We start from the raw sequence: 11,050 nt of genomic DNA, 5'->3' as shown, positions 1-11,050 counted from the left end.
GTAAGAATTTTCTTTGATATCTGATACTTTTGGATACCTGAGTTAACAATATGCCTTTTAGATACTTACGGGTCCAACTAACAAAAACTAATATCAAAAACAGGAATACACGCACAAATGTGTTCAAATTGATTCTTATAGGAAACAGTCTAAATTATTGTGACTAGTGGTATCTTGTGTGCTCAACAACAAGACTTTTAATTTTGATATTTTTGGGTCTTTTCAAAGATCTTTAGCCGATAATTTTGGGTCTGAAATTTCTTTTTGATACTTTAAGGTGAATTTTGATAATTGCAGATGAACCTCCCCGTATAAAAAACGTTTGAGTGACCCCCTGGGGGTCACGTAAAGGCAGTTTCAAAATAACATGACCACATCACCAAGGACGAAAACAAGTGGCTAATTTTGAAGGGGCGTGGAAGGATGAAAATTCCAACTTCATTTGAGAAATTTTTCATTCCACCTGCGAATCTACTGTACCTACCAAATAGATATTTGGAACTAGCCCTTACCCCGTAATGCTAGTTTCTTTATAATCACCAAAATTTTATTCAAAATAATTAGCGTAAGGCATAAAAACCTAAATCTCTAAATTTAGATTAACATGACACAAGCATTTAAACTTACTGTAAGAAGCCTTTTTCTGATTTGCCCATTTTAAAGCTATTCGATGCAGATCGATTTTGTCTAAAAAAATATTTTTCACGATATAGAAGCATCAAGGAATTGAGCCCTTTATCTTTTTCGTTTTGATCGAAGGAAACTATTAGCAATTTTCAGAGGGCCAAATGCCTTTTCGTTCTTTACAACTAAAATGATGATTTGAGAGCAAGTGCATATGCCCGATTCGTAAGATGAAACACCCTTCTTTGATCAAATACTTCTGCTGCAGCTTTTGTAATATCTCCTTGATTCTCAGCGGCTTTATCATAGCAATTTATTATAGCTTTTAATAAGTATGGATGGATTTTAAAATAGCATTTTTAACTATCATTATAGGTTTATAACTCATTATTTGAATTTTGTATTGAAGCGTTGAGAATTTTTAGTATTGAACAACTCTTAATTTTTTACTGGATCAACTACTCGCAGTTCTCTCAAAAAACTCCCACTTTAATGTTTTCTGATCAATATAGGTATTATCATTCCAAACTGTAAAGTTTCAAGTTTCTTATTCGGAAATCCATTTTGCGTGTTCTTAATTTGATTCACCTTAACTCTCGTCAGAAAGAAAGCAAACGGCGCAATTGTGCAATTTGGATCCAGTGGAGACGGGGCTTCACAATAGAAAACGATTAGTGGATGGGTCTGCTCCAGCCTGTGAATTTTAATCAGTTTGAACTTTTTACATTTAAAATCCCACAATTCTTAAAATATAAAATTCAGAAGTTTGGTCTTGAGAAAAAAATCCAAGTCAACCGTTAAGTTTTCCAACTGTAACTGGTTTTTCCAAACTTTGGGGTTACGCCCCCACATCCCCCTATTGTTTACGTGCCTGCACATCACAAAAAGTATGTTGCCAAAATATAATCCCTCCCCCGACATATTATCATCGGATTTATACGAAATAAAATGGATCCTGCCAAGAACTGGGGAAGGGGGAGGGTCCCCTGTGGTGCTGCAATTGACATCACTGACCACATTGCATTTTCCAAGAGAAATTGGCTGTGGGGGCAAACCTTTGTTTATATAGAGAGGAGGACAATAGCCTATTGCTCAAAATATTGGAAACCCACTTGGGCTGCAGGGGCAATTGCCCCTCTAGATGTTAAGAAAGGTCCTGAATGACCAAACAGAATTATTGGCATGACCTGTTAGAAGTAAAAAGCACTAAGAAAAACAACAACAAAACAAACACAAATAATTAACTTATTAAATTGTATTCCATCATTTTTAAAAAGAAAAATCAACTTTCATTTCCATTCAAGTTTCTGCTTAAAATGGGTAAGGAATTCCAACCGGATAGCAGTTATTTGAGTATAAAGCTAAGATTTGGCTGGTTAAATGTGAGAAGGTGGACAAAAGCAAGGGGCCACAAGACCTCCAGACAAGGCACCAAATGCTTTTTCATTAGAACTTCAATATATTTTGTAAGACTTACCACAGAATGTCTCCACTGTATACTTTTCAGCAGCGAGTTTGCAAAAAGAAATTTAAAAAAATGAAGGAGACAATGCATCATTCTATTCTTAAAGACGAAAAATATATGATCTAAAATGTATGGACTTTCTCAACCCTGTTAACAACTTGAATTACTGTAGATATACTGCTTTCAGGTTGGAACAGATAAAACACAAAATATGAATCATAGACCTTGTTACTGGTTTATTATAAAAAAAGGTATGATCCAAGCATATGAAAACCAACTGCATCCATAATCTATTACCATATTGAAGTACTAGAGAAAATAGGGTACCAGAGATCATTAAAAAAATATGGACAAGAATTTGTGCATAGGTTTTACACTGAAAAGTGAGCTTCATAAGTATTTTAGGGGTTTCACACTGGCAATAAATGAACTGCTTTTAACAGGAATTGTTTGCTAGAAAATGTATTTGAAAATAAAGATCTATCAACAATAGAATTGTGAGACTGAAGTCAAAATTCTACATTATTCAAATTATTTATAAATGCAATGCTGCTCTTTTCATAAACTGATGTGTCAAATGTCAGTGCCATTGAGGAGGTGCATTCGGAACCTTTGTCTGTGGTTGTTGGGCAGGGGCCCCTTGATACTGGGGTGGTGGTGCTTGGTATCCTCCTTGGTACCCTTCAGGTTGGTACATAGGTGGTGCATCCATATACTTGGGTGGCTGGCCTTGATTCGGAGGATAATATGGTTGACCTTGTGGAATATGGCTACCACCTGCAGCACCGTAATATCCTTGATTGTGGTGTCCAGCCATGTGTTGCTGTGTGTTGACTACTATAGTTGTAGTTTGTCTTTGCGGGACAACAGGATTACTGACGACAACAGCAGCTCTCCTTTTACGGTAACAACAGCCACAAATACAGCAGAAAGCGATGACAAAGACAATGAGTACCCTTTAAGTAACACAAAAAGCAAGCAAGCTGGTCAACAACTCAAACTAGGTAATCTGTTTTACTCTGCCCATCAAGGAGGGAGAGCATACCAATATCAATATAATTGTCAAAAAATGGGAAAGTTATGATTAGATAAAATGTAAGTAATTATAATAGCATTAACCATGATGCTGATACACACAACAAATAAGAAGTTTTTCAGGATTTGTGCTCATGTCCTCCAATGAGTGGCCCCGTTGAAAGCACATCCTGAATGAATCAAAAAATTTAATGCGTGCCCCCTCAAATGAGTGCTGCTTCCCTTGAATGAGTGCCCCATTCTTCAAATAAGCCCAAAATGGGTTAAGTTAAAAGTTGAAGCCTAAACAGAAATATTGATGTAGTCTATCACAAGTTGGCATAGTCCATCTTGTACAAGAGATGCAGCACTCTGGCTGTGCATGTATTGTCAACCATAAACTCAGAGTCAGTGTATTCTAATTTTATCTTCTGAAACTCATCATTCAAAATGTTCCAACAATCCACTATTATATTTTTGGATATGATTTGCAGAAATAATTACAAATTAATGATAGCCTCCTTCAAATAAGCACCCCATTAAAAGGACCACTCCAGCAAAAACAATTGGAAATTTAAAGCACAACCTGGGCACTGATTTGAGGATTACCAGTTGTTCCCCTGAAAAGACTCAGGTCACTACCCTATGACACTTTTTTCAAAAATTGATTATTTGGTGCGACATCTTCAAAGAGGTATTGCAAAAATTCTGGCATAATCTTGGATTTGTTGTTGGACCTTCTGATGGGGGGTATCTACCGACTAATTTTCTGGAGCAGGATTGTATCATTTCACTCTTTTACAGCTTATCACTAATGCTATTGTAAAGCCCTGGCAAAACGACTAAACATTTCACTAAACATTTCACCCAACTTTTGTTTAGTGACGTTGAGCGAAGTTTAGTGAGGGTGGCAAAACGTGCCTAAACTTTTCATTAAATTTCACTCAACTTTTTGAACTGCGAGCTGTCTATGATGCTGTTGGATTGTTGGGGATCTTGCATAGGAATTTGCTTTTACTTTATTTTGTTCCATGCACAAGCAGTGGATAAAAATAAGAATGGGATGAAGCGACAGGGAAAGAAAAAACTTTTTAGCACATTAAGTTGACTGTTGAAGAAGACACAGTAGGTACAACGAGATATTCAGATGCCTAATAAAGGCTTTTTGGGTCACGTAGAGACAGGAAAACCAACGAAAACAGACAAAAAACCTTTGGATTTCTACAGCTAGAGCACATGCCCGATCACAACAAATGGTTAATTGGTGGCAAAATGACTAAACATTTGCTAAACAACACTAAACAATGCTAAACATTTTTTACCAGAATCAAACTTTGTGCAACAACACCTAACACAACTAAACAACACTAAACAGGATGGCAAAACGACTAAACTTTTCACTAAACTTTTGACTAAACAGACATTGAGTGTAAAGTTTAGTGAAATGTTTAGTCGTTTTGCCAGGGCTTAAAGATCATTTGATCTAAGGGCCTGAAACAGAAGTCTGTTTTTCAAACTAAACTATTGGAGTTGAGGTATATTTGTTTCCTTTTTGAGACAATGGGTCTAATTCTATCAACACAGAACTTAGGCAAAGTACAATCTCACACACTTTTCATGGACTCATAGTGGTGCAGTCTTGTAACAAAGAGGTCTATTCAAATGGGTAAAACATCTTGAATACAATTAATAAACAGCAACTGCATTCATTTATCTATGAGAAAACCACCCACTTACCATGCATACCAAATTGAGCCATAGTCATAGCAACATTGTTCTTCACCACAACAGTAAGAATTAGAATCACAGCTGAAAAATAATTTATGGACTTCTTCAGCACACTGGTTGAAAAATCAAAATGAACCCAACAAAAAACCAAAGGTTGAGAAAAGCATGACACAGAAAGGCAACACAAAAGTCGACACATTAGCAGACCATACTTTGTAGAAAAAAACACAATTTTGACCAAGAGAAACACTCACTCATTGACAGAGATAGCAAGCCTACACTCCCCTCCCAAAAGTATTCGAACGGAATCCAATGTTGTGACTGTGCCGGGTAAAGTTGTTGAAAACAAAAAGAAAAGTTAATCACTATATTTATAGAATGACAGAAAAACACTTCAAAATTTCAGGCAATCATAAAACAAAGTTTAAATTACCCAAATTTTTAAACTTAAGTCCATAATTCATTTTATCAATGGAATAACAATATCTGGCAGGAGTACTCATAAGAAAAAAGGGCAGCACAGGGCCAGCCAGGAAATGACCTCTGCAAATTTTCAATGAAATGGAGAAGAATATTGGCACACCTGTCAAAGTTTTTGTCAACTTATTGCTTGGTCTTCAGAGGATCTCAATTCATTTAATCTTTTATATAAAAACCAAAGAAGCCATAGCATTTTCAATTACTTTCGGATTGGGAGAGGAGAATAAATCATGGAGGAGAAAAATCCATTCATTGCAGCATACTTCAGACTTAATTGCAATCTCCTATTATTTAGCAAAAATATATTTACCACTGCTTCATTGTCTGCCAAAAATTACAAAAAATATTAAAATTTCCAAATAAGGGCTGCCAAAACATTAACATAGCTTTTGATCTTGCCTACCAACCAAACACAGCATAAATGCAAAGTCCCACCAGACTTCGAAACATGCAAATCTTGGATAAAATTATGATGGTCCACGACAGCACAAGAGCATCAAGAATTAAACTTAGTATCACTTGCTAAAAAAACTTACTATGTGTAAACACAGCTGTATCCAAAAATCTAGGAGAAATGCATAAAATGTTACATTTTTGAAGGACAGTGCTAGCTAAACAGCATTTTGTTGTAAATCTTGCACAGTAAATATAAGCCTTTCTTTCTTTTATGGCGTAAAAATCCTGTATTTGCAATCCTGGTTTGGAAAATATGCAAATGTTTGGTAAATTCTATCTTGATTCAACTTTGAAAGGTACAAAAAGGAGTCTTGTGAATTCAAACAGTGCTGGCAGTTACTGTTGCTTTTAGATCAATGGCAGATTGGCAAGGGGTGGTAGCATGAAATTTTATCATAGGCCCTTCATTTCCTTTTATTTCATTATTCATTTTAAACAGTGGTGTAAAGCTATCAAAATGAAAAGTAAAATCTAATATAGATCTATATTTTATAAAGTACATTGGGTTGCTTAGGACACTTTATAACTTAATTGAGCTATTTTTATTAAGGCTTATCATATTGCAGGGTGACATAAATTGCCAAAACATTATCTGGCAGAGAGGAAATAAATTAACTTTCGTTTTGTAGAAAAAGTAGGCCATGGACTTATTACTTTGTTACGTCTAAATTTGAATTCAATTCAAGTTGTCGCAAAACTTACTGGCGCGAAGAAATGAAGGTAGACTGCCAGCAGCCCAAGAAGCAAACCGTAGAGGGTTGACATGACGGCAACCTTTTTTCTGAATTTCGGCAACCTTGACTTTGGCAGCTTCTAACTGCGACCTTTCATCTTAAATAAGCAACCGCGCATGCTGCGGTACAGCGCGTGACGGAAAAACAAGCCGGAAGAAGAAAGTTTGACTAATATGAATACGAGGTTATATTGTATAATTGCCAAAATTCGAAGAACTCAAACTCCATCATCTTTCTTCGAAGCAAGCGGAACTGAAAAACAGAACATTTCATAGCATTAGTTTTGAAAGCAGACTATACTTAAAAACATTCCAAAATATTATTCCTAAATAAAAGTTAGAAAAATGTTTGTGTTACATGAAGTACTTTGGTGACACGAAGAGTGGCGTTGCAGCATTTCATTTTAAATCTGAAATAAGAGTTGATGAATCTCTATTTTCTTTTGACGTTTTAAAGAATGATACAAGATTTTTGAAAGAATAAATCATGGAAGAATATTGTCTCGATCATGGCTGTCGTATTCTCTACAGCCATGCATCAGAGTCAAGAGCCAGCAATCGCATCAGTTTCCGAGCAGAATGTTCACCAGACTATAACAGGAAAAAGGCCCCGCCTATTGAGCATTTAATAGAGAAGAACTGGGCTCTTTTTAAAGAAGATCTGGGAGATAAGCTATACAATGGAAGAAAATTTCGAATTAATGACGTTAAATTGATAGGTGATGAAGTTATAGTAGAAGTTGGATTAACAGACTACAAAGATCACGTGGGAACAAATTTAGGCCAAGACGTGTCTTCATTTTTAGAATTTGGTGAAGCAACCTTTGGTAACAAGCACGCTTGCTTATCCGACGCACTCGGTGTAGGATCAATGCTTGTCACTGCAGATAATTACTTTCTATTCGTAGAAAGGAGCCTAGAAGTTGCTGAAGGAAAAGGCAAGATTGATTTTCCCGGTGGCCATGCGGAGCCAATGGTATATTTTTACTCATTTTAAGGCAGTCTGTCCCCCATGGTTCTCAGAATCTCTTTTCATGGCCACGATACTTATGCATGGTTGGTTTAATGAACAAATAAACAGTCAGAACGAAGAACCACAGGGTACTCTCACTGAGTGAGTTGCTGTGAATTTTGTTTTGACCTCAAGAGGCTTTTAAGTTAGAATTAGCCAATAATCGAGGGGACAGACTGTCTTTAAGAAGAATAATTGGAAACTTTTTCAGAAAATGATCAATGTGAAAAGAATTATAGTAGCTGGACCCAACCTTGATAAAATTTATTCATATTTCTATACTTTCATGATGTCACATGACACTTCAAAGTAAAAACAATATTAATGGTTATTAAAATTTGAATTAACTCAAGATTGAATATCCCCAAGTGAAATTTGGCACTTTGCAGCCATTTTGGCCAAAATTTGGGTCATTCATTTCAACTGCTAATCATATTGCATGCAAAAATAATATTTTCTTTTCATTTCCATTTTTGACTGCATTGATGCAACTTCAAATTTCAGTTTCAGTCGTCAGCTTTTCCAATAATTTGCAAATCTGATTGCCCCTTCTGATCAAAATAGCTGTATTGTTCCCCAGCATGGGCATTTCCAATGTATTAACAATTGATTGAAAATATCAACTGTCTATCATAACATATTCCAGGAAATGGCAAAGAAGATTGGATGTGAGGAGATAGATTTATCACTTATAAAAAGTGAAGATGTATTGCATGAGGTATTTTATTCCATGGTACGAGAAGTAAGAGATGAGGTAAGTATTTGGTGCAATGTTATATACTTTGAAAGTTGACAATGACCTAAGCTGAAATGTGAATAAAGAAGCTTGTAGGTTATTGATATGCATTGAATTGAAATTAGACTCATAATGAACAAAAGCTGATTGTTGTGTCATTTTATGTTATGTCTGACTGTCAATTTATGTTTTACAATTTTAGATAAATATACCTGAAGACCACTTGTCATGGCCAGTTCTCCTTGGGTTTCTTAGAAATATTACCAATGGAGGCAAGCCTCATGCAGCATTCATTATTGAGTAAGAAAAGTAGTTTTTGATATTTTTTTGTTCATGAGCACATTATATGTTACTGTTTTTACATTCTTATGTTAAAGGCATTGAATTGAGTCATGGTAAATAGGCCTTCTATTTGGTTTTGGTGTGATCACTGCTGTTTCGTATGATATTTGCATCATTTGTTGACAACTTGCTATTGGTGGAAATTGTTTTGGCAATCAGTACAAGGTGAGTTCATGTGACCAGTTCCAGGTCAACCAATAGCTTCGCAGTCATGAAAATCAGGACTCAGCAGATTTTGGCACTTAGGGTATACCCAATCCATTTTAACATGACTCAATGCCTTTAATAGTATTTTCTAATGTGATCATTTGCAATTCTTTATACCATAATGCCTCAAATAAGCACCAGGGCCCTTATTTAATTTTTGAGGCTCCAGGATGGGCGCTTATTCAAGGAAGGCGCTTTATCGAGGGGGGGGTGCTTATTTAAAAAGTAGATTTGGGTGCAAATTGTGTTTGTTCATTAATCTTTCTTGTTGGATTGCCTTCCAATTATGCTTTTGTTGAAAATTCGAATAAGCACTGTTTCTGAAGGTTGAAGGATGGGCTCTTTCTTATTCAAGGGGTGGGCGCTTATTTGAGGGGTGGGCGCTTATTCGAGGGGGGGCACCTATTCAATAACTTCACATCTTGGATGGGTGCTTATTCAAGGGGGGGGGGCTTTTATTTGAGGGGGGCACTTGTTCGAGGCATTACGGTATTTGTAAACTTGTACACTATCAGAAATGCATTTATTATATTTTTTCTTAGATGTACCTTGGGAAAAGATGAAATCCAAAGGCTGTTTGACAAGGGTGGGCCTGAGGCATATGAAAGTACAAGAACCCTGTTCATCAAAAAGGAGGTGAAAAAAATCTTGATTGTCCTTTAAAATTCTTTTTTTTTCTTGTCAGTTTTCTGTCTTAAACAACATCTGACCAGGAAAATCATTATGTTTGATGTTTAATGAACCAGTTTCCAGTATTTGTAGTTATTTTTGCCTCATAATTCAGCTCTAATAAATTCTACATGGATAATTTGAATAAGCACCCAAGCTCATAAAATTTCTAAATGCCCAGGGCTAATTCAAATTATTATGATTGCATATTCTTTTTCTTTTTTATGAAGACATCAGATATATTTAATATATTTTGGCATATATTTTAGTAGCAAAAGTGACAATTTCATTGGCTTAATAATGTACAGAGATATAATTAGATTTCAGGCAGTTGTCACTGTACATATGACCAGTATGCTAATGTTAACTAGCCAAGTTATAAGTTTTACTCTGCACTTTTATTGGTTATTTATGCAAATTGGTAATTTAATTACACAATTGTTTATTCCATTCTTGTTTTTTCCAAATTTTTGAAATAATATACAAAAAAACTTTTTTTAGGATCTCCTAACAATGTCATCAGAAAGGCTCAAGACTGAACTTGGTGAAATGACTCCATGTGCAAAAGCAACTTTATCTTTATACTTGAACTATCAAAGGGAATCTAATGGTAAAGATTAGCTGTAAGCAGTTCCTTGGAGTGGCATTCTTATGAATGTCATGTTTTTGATGTAACATTTTACTACTACTTGTTTTTTTTCAACTTTTGACTTCTAGAAAAGTCAATTATGATACTTAATCTTTAATTTTAGTATTCTTATCAAAAAGTTAGAAGTAAGCATTAACCATTGACATAATTTTTCAGGGCCTTAGGAACTGGAGGGGGGATGGAAGGGCTGGAGCCCCCAATAATTGTCAAACTGTAGTATATATATTTCATTTATAACAGTGTACTGAATGAGAAGGAATACAATGGACAGCCCCCCCCCCCCCCAATATGAATTTTGTTCTGACAGCACTGTTTTTTGTTAATTGCCTTCATTATTTTTTTGTCCAGTTCCTAAAACTAAATCATGTTGTCTTCTGAGATTGTGGGTTTAGCTGTTATTTCATCTATTGTAATATCTAAGTATATTGTTTAATAATATCAAGATGGTAATATTCCCTTGACACTTAGAAAGATTTATTTGTCAGATTCTCTCTCTCTCTCTATGGTCTTGAAATGTCTCTAAAACAACATCTCACCCATCTCCACACTTATGCACTGACCGTTGGCTGTCTTCTTCTGACCCAGATTTATTCCATAGATTTATTGCCTCCAAATTCTGTTAATTTGTTTTTTCCCATTGCTATTTTTGATTACATTCAAGTTGTACATCTGCCATCTTTGCTCAGTATGCTCACTATGAATTTTGAATTCTGTTTCTTTCATCACTTTCCATTGGATGTCTTTATTTCTATTATCCTTTCAATTCTTTTAATTTGGTCTTCTATGTAATGTTCTTCTATGTACTTCATCCACAATTTCTTGGAGGCAATGAATCTCTTCTGTATATTGTTTATCATCAACAAAACTGACTGTCACAGCTCTCAGTTTACAGACAGTGAACATTGTTGACCATAAACAAGAGACTATTTTACCAT

At 35.3% G+C, this 11,050-nt stretch overlaps 2 protein-coding genes across 2 annotated transcripts; one reads left to right on the top strand and one right to left on the bottom strand.

The window, feature by feature from the left end:
• Positions 1-1,864: 1,864 nt before the first annotated feature.
• Positions 1,865-6,629, bottom strand: LOC148959224 (uncharacterized). The gene is made up of 4 exons (XM_089110881.1): positions 6,470-6,629; positions 5,848-5,876; positions 4,841-4,912; positions 1,865-3,045 (listed from the first exon to the last, which is right to left on the bottom strand). The coding sequence occupies exons 1-4, from the start codon at positions 6,530-6,532 to the stop codon at positions 2,670-2,672; spliced, it is 540 nt and encodes a 179-aa protein (XP_088967007.1). The 5' UTR covers positions 6,533-6,629; the 3' UTR covers positions 1,865-2,669.
• A 152-nt stretch (positions 6,630-6,781) lies between these two features.
• LOC135688565 (uridine diphosphate glucose pyrophosphatase NUDT22) lies at positions 6,782-10,560 on the top strand. The gene is made up of 5 exons (XM_065205478.2): positions 6,782-7,476; positions 8,159-8,266; positions 8,451-8,548; positions 9,340-9,433; positions 9,968-10,560. The coding sequence occupies exons 1-5, from the start codon at positions 6,988-6,990 to the stop codon at positions 10,085-10,087; spliced, it is 909 nt and encodes a 302-aa protein (XP_065061550.2). The 5' UTR covers positions 6,782-6,987; the 3' UTR covers positions 10,088-10,560.
• Positions 10,561-11,050: the final 490 nt, after the last annotated feature.

The sequence above is a fragment of the Rhopilema esculentum genome, chromosome 10 (assembly GCF_057945365.1).
Source record: "Rhopilema esculentum isolate cy_ngs chromosome 10, ASM5794536v1, whole genome shotgun sequence".
NCBI classification, from domain to species: domain Eukaryota; kingdom Metazoa; phylum Cnidaria; class Scyphozoa; order Rhizostomeae; family Rhizostomatidae; genus Rhopilema; species Rhopilema esculentum.
Note: the sequence above shows the minus strand (reverse complement) of the source record. Positions and strands in the feature narration are given on the sequence as shown.